This window comes from Nakaseomyces bracarensis (assembly GCF_045282275.1).
Source record: "Nakaseomyces bracarensis strain CBM3 chromosome Unknown Scaff2_0, whole genome shotgun sequence".
Classification (NCBI taxonomy): Eukaryota; Fungi; Ascomycota; class Saccharomycetes; order Saccharomycetales; family Saccharomycetaceae; genus Nakaseomyces; species Nakaseomyces bracarensis.
This window is the reverse complement of record NW_027263961.1, coordinates 29,592-46,460: the sequence shown is the minus strand read 5'-3', so window position 1 is coordinate 46,460 and position 16,869 is coordinate 29,592. Positions and strand designations below refer to the sequence as shown.

The window sequence follows — 16,869 nt, the reverse complement described above, 5'->3', positions numbered from 1 at the left end:
TTTGATAAACTTTTAGCTGATTAGCATTGCTGTACTGTGAGACACCATAATATTAACTGTAAAAGTGAAAAGCTACGTATTGCAGTTGCCTTATAAGAGTGGTTGATTTTAGACTAATTTCGAATTTGATAACTTGAATGGTTAATTATTTAATATCTTACTATAAAACTCAATGGTACCTAATAAATATTTGTTAACTCCGCCGGATGAGCTGAATCCATATTCAGATTCTGCACAGACCAAGCACAAAATCTATCCTGATTTTGATCCCTGGCAACATACTAAAGAAGAAGACGATATTTTACTAAATTTTGTTTCTAAGGGTTATTATTCCACCTCTAAAGTTAACTTTGAGAGTATATCTGCAAGATCGTCGTTACAAGAGTCTCTTCCAAAGTTGTCTTCAACACTATCAGAAAAATTCTCCCATGTGGTTAAGATCAGAGAACAAGAGATCAATAAGATTTCTGGCATTGATGATAGTGGTAAGAACTCCATTAAATTTACTGATCTATGTAGTCCAAACTTCAAACTTCCTTCTAGACTTACTCTCACCGATCACAGGAAGGAACTATGGATTCAAGAGTTGAGCTCACCGTATACTTCCTTGCATAAGATTACCAATTTCATACCCCATGGTTTGAAAAAGAGACAAGTATTGGAACAGTGCTATCAGAAGCAAATCCTACTGATACGAGCAATATGGCTAATAAAATGCTGTTATTCAATAGAATGGAAGTCAGGCATTGCGAAACACAATAAAACCGCTGAAGAGAAAGTAAAGTTCAACGCACATCTACTTAAAGAATGGACTGATAATTTTGTTTTTATCTTAGAAAAGCTGATATTTGAAATGACTCAACACTATAATGACCCAGCAAAGATGAAAGTTTGGAAGAAAGAAGTTAATTATTTACTACGACTCATAGGTAACTGTTACACTCTTGAGTTGATTGATAAGGAACTCTTCCATCATTGGATTTTACAATTCGTGTCAAAGGTCGAAAACCTAGAGTACTTACCATTACCATTGCATATCCTCGAATTATTCTGGAGTGACATTTGTGATACGACCAATTCCAATACGACGAACAACTCTTCCAATCCATTATTCCTAGTAACAAGATTAACTGAAGTACTTTTGAGTAAGTACTACAATATCCTACACAGTAAATCCATGATAAACGATGACAAATACATTATAAATGACATAAAAAAGAATGATAATATAAAGGAATCCCTTTTAATATTCATCCAAAAGCTGGTTTGTCGTTTATTTAAAGAACAATCTCTTGAAATATTTCTATTCCCACCTGAGAGTTGGGAAAATTATAAGCCATGCCTAATTCAAATAACTAGTGTACTGTGCCGCAATCTTGATGATGCTGCAGAAATAAAACAAAAACTCGAGTTGATTAGTTATAGAAATGAAACACTAAGATATACTCCTCCACTTTCTGAAAAGCCAGCTCGTGATGATTTGAATTTGTACATCCCAGATCTGACCCCAGATAATGTCGTTGTTGTGGATTTGATAGAGGTGGATACGAAACTGACGAATTTGCTAGATGAAAACCCGACTGACTTTGATTGGACTGCTTACGCAGATCAATATATTGTATCAAAAGTTCAGATAATTCAAATCATATTATGGGCCATTCACCCATCCAGAAAATCACATTATGAAGCTTCACAATTGGCTGCTAGATTGCTTTTACTAAAAATAAATACAATGGATGGCTTTCCTGAATATGAAATAGAAGATGAAATATGGTCGTTAGTATTTAAATTTGCAAAATTATCGAATAAAAACAAATCCTTACTGGTAGTCATGCCAAATTTTTACTCATTATTGAATACACTCATTATTTATGGTTTAATCAAAGTGCCAACTTATATTAGAAAACTCATTAGTTCCGGGATATTGTACTTGACCGACACTGATGATAAATACGTGCATTGCAAACTACTGATCAACCTGAAGATGTCACCGCTGATGGAGAGTTTATACAATATGGTTTTAAAGAATGTTATGGACCAGAATCCAGAATACTATCAAAACTATAATTTCCATAAAATGAGTGGGATGGTTGAAGAATTAAAGGCTAAACTTACAGATAAACAAGAAGTTGACTTCTCAAGCTATCCCATTAGTATTAAAATTTCAGTAGCGGAATGGTATCTTACATATTTGTGCAATGGCATTTTGACTAATGAAACTACCATAACACTGAGTCAAAAATATTATTTGTTTTCATATCAACTAAACAGTAGCCACTTGTACTTCAAATGGATAGAATTTGTTGTTTATCATCAACTTATTAATGATATAAGTGCTCTGGAATATTTGATGGACTTGCTACTAAACTACCAAAAGCTATTCTCCCAATACATTAATGATCATGTCTTATTTATCAAGACATTCATATTTATTACTACAAAAATTTTACGTGAAAAAGACACCATATCTTATAAACTAACATCGTTTATGCCTTTTTGGAAGTTCATTATGAAAAACTATCCTATTGAAATCAGAATGGATAATGACCTAAGAACAGAAATAGCTTCAGTTTATGAAGAAGAGAAGGCCAAAAAGGAAATTTTTGAGAATGAAAAGGACTCCCTCAAATTATTATATCAAGACTTGAATCCGAACTCGCATCAAACTAATGGCAATATTACTGTATTTTCTGAATTATTTTTAACAAACTTGAAATGCTTTTTAAGTTCAACTCAAAATGTCGATTCTAAAATGAAAGCAAGGTATAATTTATTACTTCTAATGCAAAGCCGTAATAGGGACTACTCTAAATTTATCTCAATTTATTTGAAAAGAAAGGATTTCAAGAACGGTGATCTGATAGCTTTAATTTGTTCAAAATTACTAACTTTAGATCAGATAAAGAATACTTATGGTTTGAGATTTGTGCTTGACTTTTTTGATTCTGAAAGTGAAGAGAATTGTGTCTTTTATGAATACCAAAAGAAAACATTTATTTGGTCAAATTTCCAATCAATTTTGAACGAGTACGACATAACGAAATATGATGAACTGAACAGGTTAGTTCTAAGCATAGTTAAGTATAGTAGCTCTTCTAAGCTTAAGGATATTTCCACTTCGATTATAATCGATACATTGAAGAGGAATCCCGACAAGGCGTTATTATTTTTCTTCCAGATTCTGCATTATCAAAGCAGCCTCAACTTCTTGTCTAACGAAAAACTCGAACAAGCAGTGTCACAGATAAAACCCTATGAGATCTACATTTATATGGATTTCACAAATCTTTGGATATTTCAAGCCTATACTAGATATTATGTGGAGTTGTTGTCTGTTGAGAGTCCACATAATACCGGTAAACTGAAAGACTTTATCTTCTCAGTAGTAGAGGTTACAAATAATAACATATTATGCGCGAAGATATTTGAACACATTAAGAAAAACTCGGTTACAGATCAAGTAATTGAAATGTTTGAACACGATTTCTTTGATAAGGTGCTTTCAGGAGAACAATTCAATTCTGATTTCTTACAGATATTAATCGAGATTATCAACCCGCTTTCCGTACACACAAATAAGGCCAGTAGACATACTAACATGCCACACTCTGAGAAGACGTATGAGCTATTTATTAGAGTTCTGACATACTTTAATGATATGAACTCTGCTCAACTGGCGGAGAAAGAAATCGAACTCGATGTCTATATGAAGATATTTACTGTGCATCAGAATACTATTTTCAAGAGGCTATTGGAAAACATCGAGGAAAGTGAGTTGCTAATCGACCAGATGTTCTCTCTTTTTGACAAAGTATCCTTCAGTCTAAGATTGAAATTGATGCTCTACGAAATCCTTTCTTCATTGAAGTCCTACAGTACTTACTCATCATCTACTGTAGTTGATAGCAAACAAGGTACCACACCATCAAAAAATGTTGTCGGAAACAGCGTGAATAATGAGCTACCTAAGAAACTAGAGTTCCTGCCACCTTTCCAAGTATCTTCTTTCTTTGAAGATACCGCAGACAAAGAAGAATCAAGCCTGGACCTTGGCCTAGACGTGGCATCCTCCAGACCCTCGCCATCCACTAAAAACAAACCTACAACTGAGAAGATACAAGGCAAGCCGCCCCGTTGGCTCATTTACAACAAATCCACCGGAGAGTACATCAAAACCTTACAGAAGAAACCTTACTACTGCATCAATAACTACCAACAGGACTCAGATCATACCATCAACAACTGCTCTCTCAACCTCAGCCTCTTCGACGCTCGCTATGAACGTAACAACCCACGATAAACAAAATCTACGACTACGATACCCCACTTATCACGCGTTCAACTTTCGTCTGTTGCAATATTTCTTTTTCTTAATTTATTTTTTTTTCATCCACGTTGTTTTCTAAGAAGAATGTTGCCCACTCCTTTTCTCAATTGTTGTTAAATTAGGAATTGTACGGCTGTTTCTTTCCCCCGCACCTGTATTTTCTCTATATTTGTCCTTTTTTTCGTTTTGTTTTTATTGTCCCTTTTTCCTATTCTGGTTCTTTTTTGTCTCTGGTTTTTCTGTCTTAAAGTACGACTTCTATGGACTTTGTCTCTCTCCCAAAAAAAAATTAATAGTACTGTGATATGTCTTTGCTAAAAAATATAAAAAAAATTGATTTTCACATGGTTTAGGACACATAAGGACAATCGAGGACATACCAGGACATTTTTATCTCTTAAGGACAAAGAACGTCCAAAAAAAAAGTTTTTTTTTTTTTTGTTAAAGTGGCAGCAAAAGCCGGAAATGAAAATTTGGATAAACACATAAAGTTGAAAAATTTACTTCAAAATAGCAACTTCCTTTATTTTTGAATATGCAAAAACCCATTAGCTCTAAGAGAAAAAAGTAACCAATTATCTTACGATAACAGAAACTGAGTTACAAGTAAATTATACAAAGAGGCCCACATTAAAATAAAAAAAAAATCAGAAGAACGCAAGAACAACTAAAACTATTATAAACAATAAGAGAAATAGAAAGTTATAGAACAATAACGTTAAAGACAAAGAGAAAACAAAAACAAAACAATGATTACTCCAGAGAATGTATATAACGATATTACTACGTTTCAAGAGGCAAATATTGAAGAGAACAATGACCATATGTTGTTGAGTCAGAGTAAAAAGTGTTTGGAAAGGAAACTGGTGGAGCAGCAGTATCTGTGTAAGCAAATGCAGTTGATGTACACTTTACTGGACAAGACCAGAAACTTCCAAGAGTTCACAGATGTGTTGATGAATAGTAGAAACCTGCTTCGGGAGATATTTACTCTGGAAGGACATATGAAAAGGTCTGCACATCTGAGCAGTGTGCCCAGGATAGATTGGGAGAAGTACGGAATCGATATAACGGAATACATAGCTGCAGATGATGAACTGTTAGCTCTCTACTCAGATGGTTATTTGTAAACAAACAAACAAACAAAAAGAACAAAAAAAACAAAAAGAGGAAAATATTTGAAAACGTGTTAATTGTTGTTTTTTCTTTGTCCAGGTTACAATCATGGGGATATTATGATACTATCCTTTCTTTTGTAACTACTAATAAAGTAAAGATACAGCTGGTTTTTTTGTTAATGATAATAGAAAGATATGACCCTAAACAGTACGATACTTAAGTCCCTGCTGAAAACTATTTGTTTTATTGTTTGTTGCTCCTGTATATTTCTCCTTGCCACCCTACAAACGATATCATCGCTAGAGTTTAAGTAATGGCTGTGATAAAAGTAGTCTCAGATTCATCACACTCTTCCAATATAGAACCTATAGAGGGCTATTTTTTGATAAAAAAATGCAATAACGAAACGAAAGTTAAACTCTATCATCGAATTCAATTAGCTATAAAGGTATAGTGATGAAAGATACTGATGATTTTTCACTTCTAGTCAAGGAAGAGAGTTATTTAAAGATTGTGACTTAGATGAGCTTTTTGTTGTGAATCTACAAATAACCAACCTATCTATATAGGGTTTCATATGTAGTAATAATGATATAAATGTAAATATGCTATTAATTAGCAGTGGATAGATTTCCTGAAAAGGTACATGCTGTACCTGATTGACGGTTTGAATTATTGCGACTGATAGGATTCGAACTTTTGATAAAATGATGTTATTACTGTGGTGGCGGGGAAAATAGTGGGAAATACATGAATAGTCATTTAAAATATTTTTAACATAGTTGTTTTTTACTTCTCATATAATATCATAGTCAAGTTAGCAAAGAAAAGAATTAAATAAGTAAAACGAGAAGCTGTAAACATGTTCGCCAAGACCATATTTCCAACCACATTCAAGAGGCTTCCTGGTATTGTCTCTCCATATGCTATTGGGGCAAAACTACCGTTCACTGCCATGAGGTTTCAATCTACTGGTTATGCATCTATCAAACAAGTCAAGACCACTGAAGAGATGTTGAAGTTAATCAAGGACCCATCAAAACTCTCCGTTATAGATTTTTACGCCACTTGGTGTGGTCCTTGTAAGGCCATGGTTCCGTTCCTATCTAAATTTGTAGATGCTTATCCAGAGGTAAACTTCTACAAGGTTGATGTAGATGAAAGCTCTGATTTAGCAGAATACTTCGGTGTTTCCGCCATGCCAACATTTGTCTTTGCCAAAAATGATGAATTATTACACAAAATTAGAGGGGCAAATCCAGCTGGTTTAGAGAAATCTATTAAAGAACTAAAGTAAACACCTTAATGAGAAGGTTGTTATATCTGTTTCTTTCTACTTTGAACCTATATTCTTTTATTTGTGCTGATTCCTGGAATCATAGCACATTATGAATTTTCAGCAATAAATTTGCAATTCCTTATGATCATCAGTATTCTTAGCTAAGGGATAATAAATTGTCATATTGACTCATGATAGTTTCCTTCACACATTATTCTGTCTTCCTCCTCAAATTTTGTAGTAAATAAATAAGTCTAGTTCACTATATTTTAATCTACATAAAACCAGATTAGACATTAACGTTTAGATATATGATACAACTAATATAACAATGAATCTCATTAATAAAGAATTTAAAAATCTGGACTAGCGTAAAGCTAGCCATGGGAGCAGCACTTGAACATATTCTCTACTCAGATGTGGCCCAAAAGAATATATGTTAACAGAGAATTTCCAGATGGAGGTCGCTATTATAACATTATAAACAGTTTTTATAAGCTTTTTTTGATAATTATTCAAAAAAGAACGTATGATTAAAAATATACTAATCAGTTCACGGGTTTTATCTTGTCATCTGAATTGGTGCTAGTATATTTCCATATCCTGGCTTTACAATCACCACTACCAGTAGCAAACACATGATAAGCTGGACCAAGTGGTTTACCTGTAGCAACAGACACTGAAATGACCGAGTTTCGATGTCCTTGGAGCATTAAAAGAGGGTTGCCCGAAGTTTTATCCCAAAATAGAACTCCTCTGTCTTTAGAACCAGAAAGAATGTATTGGTTATCATCAGAGATTGCAACGGACAGCACAAAGTCTTTGTGGCCAGTATAAGTTACTTCGCATGTTCCAGAAGTTGGTTTTCCATCAGCATTGTTGTGATTAACATTTCTCAAATTCCAGAGCTTTACAGAGCGATCCAATGAACCTGATACCACACTGTTACCGTCTCTGGTGAAAACAACGCTATAAACCGAGTCCTTATGACCAGTTCCTAATTCATTTTCGGAATCTAGACGTTCGACTAAAAATCCAGTATCAGAGTCCCAGACTCTAACTGCTCGATCTAGTGAACCAGCAGCAATAAATTTACCATCACCAGGGGACACAGCTACTGCTGTGACACCATCTTCAATAGATAGAGTCAGACTACACTGACCAGTTTTTAGGTCCCAAACTCTGAATGTTTTATCACCAGATCCTGATACTAGCTTCTCACCAGATGGGAAATAATCCAACGAATAAATATCCTGTTCGTGGCCTTGTAGAACCATTACTATTTTTTGCTCTTGAATATCCCATATTCTAATTAACTTATCTTCTGCACCTGTTGCCAAATATTTACCATCAGGGGAAAAGCATACTGAACGGATGTACAGATCAGTTGTAACCCCAGAAGAACTCTCACCAGCTATTTCTGTACCATTTTCATCTTTTCTCTCTACAGTTGCGCTATCATCAGAGAACCTTGCTACCAACTCACCATCTGAAACTCTGTAGACTTGAGTTGTCTTATTGCATCCTGTAGCTAGGTATTCACCATCATTACTAAATTTGACACAACATACTACACTAGTGTGTTCTAAAGTCTTGTGTAATTCTACATCTAAAGTTCTAGGGAATGCAGGGTTGTACAATACATAATAGTCGTCCCCTTGTTTCTTAATTTCTTCAGGTGCGGAAGAAGCATCTAGATCTAATAGAAATGGTGGAATTGGTTTCACATGATTGGCTCTTTGTTCAAAAGGTACCAAATAATGCTCTGAATTAGTTTCCATTTGCGGAATGGTTTGGGTAGCTTGCTTGTCTCTAAATTCTTTATCACTTGCCACACCAGCGGGACTACCGTTGGCAATAACTTCTTTAGTAACTTCGGTAGAAGTGTTTGGAGATACAATATTAGTCGTTGGTGTGCCTTGTTGGCTAGCTGCAGTCATTGGTGGCAAACCTGATGGAGTAGAAACAGGTTCCTGTTTTGGCACAATAGGCTCAGTCCTTTCAGGCGCTGATGAAGGTTGATTTGAAAGAGAAGGGATATTTGGAGTACCGGTTACTGGTGGTTGTGTAGCCATTACGGTGTTGTTACCAGCTGCTGGTGATGGAGCGTACATTTGAGGAGGAGAGAGAGTTTTACCTGGGATTGTTCCGTTCGATGGATTCTGCTCTAGATTCACACCAGGGGCAGCTGGTTGTGGTGGAGTTGCCGCAACATTTTGATGTGGTAGTTGTGGAGCTGGTGTGGTATTTGCGGATGTTGCGCTTGGTAAAGTGGGTGTTGCTGTTATTCTGTTTGCTATAGCAGACTCAGAGTTAGCGTCCGAGATTTTATGTTGGGATGGCAATGTGGATGGAGGTAACTGAACTTTCTGTTCGCCTTGTTCAGAGATACTTGGATGCTCCATTTTCGATGATGACGCCAATGCTGGTGTTGGTGGGTTGGTCTTGACCGTCTGCTGTGGTGTGCTATTTAAATGAGCACTGATATTACCCAAGGATGGAGCTCTTTGTTGTAATTGTTCATGTTCCAAAGGCTTTCCTTGCGGAATGTAAGGTTGTGGTAAAGAGCCATTGATATTAGAGCTAGAAGATGGAATAGAAGGTACACTTTGGTTATAAAGTGAGTATGAGCTTCCTGGTAAAGGCTGGCTTTGCAGTGCTGCGCGTTGCGATTGTTGGTGTTGCTGTGCCTGTGCTTGAGCCTGAGCTTGGGCCTGAGCCTGGGCTTGGGCTTGTGCTTGAGCCTGTGCTTGGGCCTGAGCCTGAGCTTGTGCTTGTGCTTGAGCCTGGGCTTGGGCCTGAGCTTGGGCTTGGGCTTGGGCCTGAGCTTGCTGCTGCTGTTGTTGTTGTTGTTGCTGTTGTTGTTGTTGTTGTTGGTGCTGTTGTTGGTGCTGCTGCTGTTGTTGTTGCTGTTGTTGTTGTTGTTGCAAATGTTGCTGTTGTAGATGCTGTTGTTGGCTCATAGTAGTCAATTGGCGATCTCTAGTGTCCAGTTCCATCTTCAATCTCTCTATTTCCTCCTCGTACGCGTCCTTCATCTTCCTATGTGCCAATTCCAACTCATACACCGTGTTCCTAATCTGCTGCATTTCCACAAGCTGCTGCTTCATCTTATAATCATAGTCCTTCTGGTGCTGCACCCTGTGCATGTTGGCCTCGTGTGACAATTGCACAAACTCCTGCCTTACAGCCTCCAGAAGCTCATTCAACTTCGTTAGTGACGTAGAAGCCATAATTTATACTGCTCGAATATATTCCTATCTACTAAAGTCAACTTTTCAGAAAGTTTGCAATGATATAAAGTATTATGTAGAGTAGCAAGAATAAATAATAAAACAATATCTTTTAATAATATAATGTAATAATAAAACGGTATATATGTAATTAAAAACAATTCAAATAATAAGTTTCTTCAACATCATATAGAAAAATTTATTTACTTCTCACCAAAATTTTTTTCTTTGTGAACAATCATTTAATACAAAAGAAAAGGAACCATTAACCCTTTGTCCCTTTTTCTTTCTTTTTCATAATCATCAAGTTGCTTGAATCAATTGTCTTCCTTCAATTGCTTGTTGATGCCATTGCCCTATTGCTGCAAAGGAAGAAGGTATATAATAATACTTTATTACAATATATATAGAACTATGAATGGGGCTATACTATACAGATAACAATACCGGGCAATACAAAATATTGCATTGTAGTTACCGCTGCTTCTTGCTTCAGCTATGTTCTGCTCTGCTTTGCTCTGCTTTGCTATGCTTTGCTATGTTATGCTCTGTTATGCTCTGCTTGCTTCAGCTGGCTTTTCTGCCTGCCTGTGGGAGTTGCTACAAGGGCCTCCGTCCGTAGCAGGGCTGGCCTCAGCGCTCAGGGCTCAGGGCTCAGGGCTCAGGGCTCAGGGCTGGCCCCCAGGCTCTGGCACCAGCTATGAACTCTGCTACGACGGCCTTATTGGTGGGCCCACCCAAAGTAAAAGGACGGAACCGACTAACTGACGGAGGGAGCGATGAAGACTGAGACACACACATACACACAGAGAGAGAGAAAGACCCGCAACGTTTAGACAGAACCGCAGACGATAGAACGATCTACGTGAAAAAGCACTTGTACGAGCCTGTCTGTGTTTGATTCCCTTCCTTCCTTCTCTTTTTACACGCACTGAATTCCCTGTATATATTTGTTTTCCTCCCCGGCAGAGAACTGCTCGTAGCCCTCCTCCACGAAAAAAATATAATATATATATATCAACTAAAGATACCATTTGAGCATCTTATACGCTAATGGGCATGTGATTTGTGATCATGTGATATAACGTATACAGCTACTTTACCGCTGGATTTGAATTTTTGGTCTGCAAGCTTGTAGCAGTAGTACTATATGATATTAATATTTAATAATCTCTGTTATTAGTCTATTTATTCAATTTAAAACTATTTAGTGCAACCAAAAAGGAACTATTTTCAGTCTAATAATATTACCTGACTTTTTTTTTTTTCTGGAAAGGAATTTTATATGGACCCATTGACACAGTACAAGCAGAGTGTGCAGAGGCGGCTTGATTCGGCGGACCTCGTGGTGGAGCGGGTGGTTGCGGAGAATACACTGTTGAAGCAGAAACTGGAGTCCCGAGAAGTGGAGCTGGATGACATGAGACGGCAGCTGGAGGCCGCAAAGAAGCAGCTTGGTGAGGCCCAGGAGCAGACACACAGAGATATGGAGACTATAGAGGTGATAAAGGACCTGTTTGAACATCTCTGTGGTGTTCGCGTGCATAGGACGTATGAGGATGATACGGGACTGTGGTTTGACTCAAGCCAGGGCTCTAAGAACGGTATAATGGACTACAAGTTGGGATTTGTTAAATCAACTAAATTAGAAGATAATGCCAATGCCAACGAAAAGGAAAGTGGCCATGTGGAGACTGAAGTTATCTACGTACCGCTGCTGAAACAACGAACAGCTGAAGAGTTACAAGAGTTACAGAAGAAATTGCCTGATTATCTATTCGAGACATTGAGCTTCCCACTCCGATCCCTAAACCAATTCTATGTTAAGATGTCAAAGTCCTTGAATAAACGAATATAGATATAACAAAGGAAAAAGAAAAAAAAATAAAAAATACGTTCTACTTTTCACATTTTGAGTTTTCTATAAAAAAATTATAATGATAGTCTAATTTGGTCCTTTATTTGTGTCTATTTACTGTACTTGTCTAATTTTGCATAACAAGACGACCCTCTGAGTCAACTACAAGTGACTTCAAGAACTTCTTCTTGTCATCTTTGCTCTTGTAGTTCTTCAAGATTTTGTACAAGTTGTCACCTTTCTTAAATTGGTTTTTTTCTTTCTTTGGGGATGGTTCTTCCTTCTTCTTGGCTGGTTCTTCCTTCTTCTTGGCTGGCATCTCATTCTTCTTCACTGACTCAGCTTTTTTCTGCTGCTGCTTCTTTTTACCCTTGTACAACGCTCCTTGGTACTTCTCATCCTCACTGATACACTGAGTATGTTGCTGGTAACTGACACCATCTTCAAAGGTCTTCGAACAGTCTATACAGGTATAGTAAGCATTGGGACAACGGTAGTAGTGTTTCTCAGTATTCTTCTTAGGAACAGTATCGTTGCAAACCTCGCAATTAAAGGTGACCATGACTTCTTACTTAGCTACTCACTTGGCTCCACAAATTAAATACATAGACTAAATCAATATAATGCGATGAGCATCGTTAAAATATTTCATTTTATATAGTAATTTTTTATTTTTTTTTTTTTCAGTATGAAAAATTTCACATTCCGAAGAAAGTCTCGTAGAGAAGTTGATTCTTTTTGATTCAACATAATAAATGAAGTAGTAATCCATAAATTATATTCATATCTTTATTTTAAGATACTGATATACAATAATATCAGGTTTCTATTTAAATCTATTTACCTTTGATGATGTCGAACTTGATGTCAGTAATTGAGACCTCGGCACTGGCCTCTTCGTCGTAGTCATACCATTCGTCCTCACCGTCCTCAAACTGTGCCTCAATGGTTGATCCAGAGGATAGTTCAACGATGAATTGGATGTTTCCTGGGTTGAATTTTGTAAGATCACAGCCTCTGCAGTCTAATTTGAGGAAGAGCCCACTGTGTTTATCTGCGTGTTTAATGTTGTTCTTTTTCCTGAGGTCTAGGACTGGTTTCAATACTGAGGCTTCTTCGAATTCTTCATTATCTGGGTTCCATAACGCCTCTTCATACTTAGACAGATTGACAGAGGACTCGTTTCCACAGAATTTACATTTCATGGTGAAAGAAGCTTCCCCTCGACTCCCTTGCATTTCATGCTTTTCAAACGAATTGATAAAGACAGCAGAGTCATTTGCCTCTCTACAGTTTGTACATGTGATATCAAAGGAGTACTCGGCAATTGAATCATCTGTGTCCTTGGGATATACCTTGGCAATGTTCTCTGACATTGTACCTTGCATCGACAGGTATAGCATGTTAATAAGTCTGATGTTTATGGTTTTTTCTTCCTAGTAGAATATTCTTATTTGGAATATGGATTTAATTCAGTAAATCCTATGATCGTTTCGGTATTTTTAAATTAGCACAATAACTTAAAAGGATATGTTTACTTAATTTCAACTTTCACTTAAACTCTCTCTCAAAAAAAATTCTGCAGGCTAAATAATTCATGAGCCCATCTTTGCACTTACAAAACATAAAATCATTGATCATCTAAGGATATTTTTTTAACATATTGAAAGCTTCTTATACCTTATATATATTCTATATTTGATATATACTTATTATTCCGACTACTAAATATCCATCAGTAATTTAAGTTTATCTTCACTGGTTCTTTCTCCTTTTATTGCCTCTTTAAGCTTATATAGTACCACAAGGTTTGAATCGAACTCAGTATTCAACTTATACTGTTCAGCGACTTCGTGTGCACGGTTGATAATGCTTCTATCTATTCCAGCAAGCTTAGCAACATTTAAACCATAACTACTCTCAGTAACACCTGGTTTCAGCACGTAAAGAAAAATCACTGTAGTCCAGTTCTCTTGCTCATTTTTTTGTTCAACATAGTCCATGTGATAATTTCTTAAAAGCTTGTTCTCTATCGTAGTTACGATGGTGAAATGTGTTGTGAAGAGGATAAAGGGGCAGTCGGATTTATTTACAAAGTAGTTTAGCAGTGCCCATGCAATGGCATTACCGTCCCGAGTACCAGTACCTCTACCTACTTCGTCAAGCAACAAAAGTGATTTTTTGGTACATGTGTTCAGGATTTGCACAGTTTCGTTCAACTCTGTCTTAAATGTCGATTGACCCTTCAATATATCGTCATTGGAACCAATCCTAGTCAGAATGTTATCAAATACAGTTAACTCGAGACTTTCAGCGGGAACGAACGATCCCATCTGTGCTAGAATAACAAGGAGAGCTACTTGTCGAATATATGATGATTTACCTCCCATATTAGGCCCCGTAATTACTACCACCCTTCCCTCTTGGGAATGCATATTAATATCATTGGGAACATAATCTACATCCAGTGACTCGATAACTGGATTACGTGCTTTTTTACCAACTAGTCGCTGCTCGCTACTTTCAATGAACTTGGGTTTCGTATATCCGACGTTACATGATACTGCTGTTAACGACAACATACAGTCATATATTGCAATATCATCAACGAAGTTTTTAATTGCATGATAATCAGATGCTATTCTCTTCAAGAAGAGCTTATATTCTTCAGTTATCTCATCTAAAAGTAAGTCTTTGTGGTACTGCAATAGCTCAACTAATTCCTTAGTTTTTGGAGTTAAGAACCTACTAATCATTTTGGTATTATTCACTTTAACCCAGTCTTTAGGTATCCCTTTCACCTGGGTATTTCTTACTTCTATGAGGAAATCAATTTCATCCTTATAACATAAATGTGGTCTTTTAAGAAGCTTTCTGATTTCTTGTAGCTCTTCATTTAGTCTGTCCTTTACTTCATCAATATCTCTTTGTATCCTTATGATGTTCTCTGAATTGTCATAGTTATTTAGGTTGAAAAATCCAAGTAGTTGCTTCTTTTGGTCCTTTTCCATAATGGCGGAAACATTTATCATTAACAGTAACTCCGGAATTGTACTATCATTTGCATACTTGAATAATCTAGAAATAATATCAGATAACAATGTCGACTGTTTATTAATTAGTCCTTCTTCACTTAGTATGTTGTCCTCGATATAAGTGCGATGTGTCTTAAAATGACTGATAAGTAAAGTCATTTGTTTTAGAAATTGGTAAATTTCACGTTGTGAAGTTTTTCCAAAAGTAATTCTATTAATTGTCCTCAGTAAATCAGGAGTTCCTTTCAATAACTGATTGAACGATTCAAAAAATATGGAATCAACTACATCGCTCATACAAGCAATACAAGCTTGTCTATCTTCTATTTTGGACTTATCTTGTAATGGTCTAAGTATCCATTCTTTCATTTTACGGCTACCAAAAGCAGTTCGTGTATGGTCTACTATCCAGAATAGAGTGCCCTTATCAGCTTCATTAGAAATGACATCCAGGTTTGCTATTGTTTGAGCATTAATTTCCATTGAAGTATTTGAAGAGAAATGTCTGTAATTTGAACCGATTTCAAATATTTTCTCATTAGAATAGCCACTACAATAATTAACAACCAACTTAAACATATCAAGCTCTTTTTCTTTGAAGGTATACGGTATACCATCAGGAATCTCTGTTTTGATATAAGAATCTCTGGAAATCCTGTATATTAGCATATCACTAAATCTTGACGTTAAGTCAGGTGGAAGTTCAATCATGTCATCTATTACAATTTCACTTGGCTTAAGGTATTTGATATGAGTATCTATCTCTTGACAGCTGCCTTTCTTATCTTCAAAAGTATCGAATATCACTTCACCACTTGAAAGTTGAACAGAGAATAGTGTATACTTTAGTGAGTGGTCAAGAAGTTGTTCGACATTTAATGCCCATATCGTATTGTTAGATCCCAGTATATTGCCGTCTTTTACTTCAAAACCACAATTCACTGCATAAGTAGCTTTTGAATAAATTCCTGTTATCTTTCTTTCAAAAACTGTGGATTTACTTTTATTCGTATCAAATTTCTTTGTTGCTGCAGTTTCCTGTTGCTCAATAACCGCTACTTTAAGATTATTTCTAACCATTCTTTCTAGATGAACGTTTAACCGAACGTCAGGAAAGGAGCAATATGCAAATTGTCTGTAGTTTGCGTCTCTTGGGTTCGAGTCATCTATGGTAACTTTTCCTGGGATCAAATGTAAATGTAAGATAGGACTAACTTTTACTGCGTCCTGTGCAAAAATCTTGTACTTGTATCCAACTCGTACGACTAGGATTTTGTCCATATTTTGTAGTTTAAGTTCCTTTACCTGCCTATCCAAGGGCGTTAATGTAGACGAGTTTCCCTTTCTCTTTTTGACCTGTGGTCCAGTTTCCTTTTCTTCAGACTCACTCTCTTCAACACCGTCTTCTTCAATTAAAGACCCTCTTATTTTACCAAGTTTCCTTTTGCCCATTATCCTATCCAATTTAGCGTTGAATTCTGATGTATGTAGCCTTACGACTGCACCATTCGTGTCCAATTTTGCTTTTATTTGTAATGTGGATTCCCCATTGGAATCTAGCCCACCTTCAGTAACCTTGACATCGCCAACATTATCCGGTACGTGGTGATCGTCTTCTCCAATTTCCTCATCTTCTATCACGTCTAATTCTTCTACAACACCACAATCTTCAATATCCGACTTCCCTTCAACCATATCCACAGTAACAGGACCATTAGCCTTCTCAGCCGGTTCTTCATCAGACGAATCAAATGTCAAATCCATTACCTCTGTCCGCGACTCACCACGGGCCTCAAAGCCTCCAGCCTTCTTGAAAAACTTGCTAATAGTCAACTGCTTCATATGCTAATATGCCTTGCAATCTTTGCCGGCTTACTTTAACTTCATAGCCTGAATAGATCAATATATATAAATGGAGTCTCGAAATATACATTGGGCCATCGCATCGCATCGCAAATATTAACAATAACAATTCACATGACATCATATATGACGACACTTGTTTTTTTCATTCAATT

General features: G+C 36.5%; 8 protein-coding genes across 8 annotated transcripts; 4 read left to right on the top strand and 4 right to left on the bottom strand.

The window, feature by feature from the left end:
- Window positions 1-172: 172 nt before the first annotated feature.
- Window positions 173-4,300, top strand: SRB8 (Srb8p; the record flags this gene model as incomplete). The annotated part of the gene is made up of 1 exon (XM_071050312.1): window positions 173-4,300. The coding sequence occupies one exon, from the start codon at window positions 173-175 to the stop codon at window positions 4,298-4,300; it is 4,128 nt and encodes a 1,375-aa protein (XP_070908558.1).
- A 776-nt stretch (window positions 4,301-5,076) lies between these two features.
- Window positions 5,077-5,457, top strand: AHC2 (Ahc2p; the record flags this gene model as incomplete). The annotated part of the gene is made up of 1 exon (XM_071050311.1): window positions 5,077-5,457. The coding sequence occupies one exon, from the start codon at window positions 5,077-5,079 to the stop codon at window positions 5,455-5,457; it is 381 nt and encodes a 126-aa protein (XP_070908557.1).
- An 851-nt stretch (window positions 5,458-6,308) lies between these two features.
- TRX3 (Trx3p) lies at window positions 6,309-6,743 on the top strand (the record flags this gene model as incomplete). The annotated part of the gene is made up of 1 exon (XM_071050310.1): window positions 6,309-6,743. One exon carries the CDS (start codon window positions 6,309-6,311, stop codon window positions 6,741-6,743), a length of 435 nt encoding a protein of 144 aa, XP_070908556.1.
- A 530-nt stretch (window positions 6,744-7,273) lies between these two features.
- TUP1 (chromatin-silencing transcriptional regulator TUP1) lies at window positions 7,274-9,958 on the bottom strand (the record flags this gene model as incomplete). Its single annotated transcript, XM_071050309.1, has 1 exon — window positions 7,274-9,958. One exon carries the CDS (start codon window positions 9,956-9,958, stop codon window positions 7,274-7,276), a length of 2,685 nt encoding a protein of 894 aa, XP_070908555.1.
- A 1,285-nt stretch (window positions 9,959-11,243) lies between these two features.
- CSM1 (Csm1p) lies at window positions 11,244-11,816 on the top strand (the record flags this gene model as incomplete). Its single annotated transcript, XM_071050308.1, has 1 exon — window positions 11,244-11,816. The coding sequence occupies one exon, from the start codon at window positions 11,244-11,246 to the stop codon at window positions 11,814-11,816; it is 573 nt and encodes a 190-aa protein (XP_070908554.1).
- Window positions 11,817-11,943: 127 nt separating this feature from the next.
- Window positions 11,944-12,378, bottom strand: RNJ42_00137 (uncharacterized protein; the record flags this gene model as incomplete). Its single annotated transcript, XM_071050307.1, has 1 exon — window positions 11,944-12,378. One exon carries the CDS (start codon window positions 12,376-12,378, stop codon window positions 11,944-11,946), a length of 435 nt encoding a protein of 144 aa, XP_070908553.1.
- A 274-nt stretch (window positions 12,379-12,652) lies between these two features.
- On the bottom strand, window positions 12,653-13,219 carry RNJ42_00136 (uncharacterized protein; the record flags this gene model as incomplete). The annotated part of the gene is made up of 1 exon (XM_071050306.1): window positions 12,653-13,219. One exon carries the CDS (start codon window positions 13,217-13,219, stop codon window positions 12,653-12,655), a length of 567 nt encoding a protein of 188 aa, XP_070908552.1.
- Window positions 13,220-13,540: 321 nt separating this feature from the next.
- MSH3 (mismatch repair protein MSH3) lies at window positions 13,541-16,693 on the bottom strand (the record flags this gene model as incomplete). The annotated part of the gene is made up of 1 exon (XM_071050305.1): window positions 13,541-16,693. One exon carries the CDS (start codon window positions 16,691-16,693, stop codon window positions 13,541-13,543), a length of 3,153 nt encoding a protein of 1,050 aa, XP_070908551.1.
- Window positions 16,694-16,869: the final 176 nt, after the last annotated feature.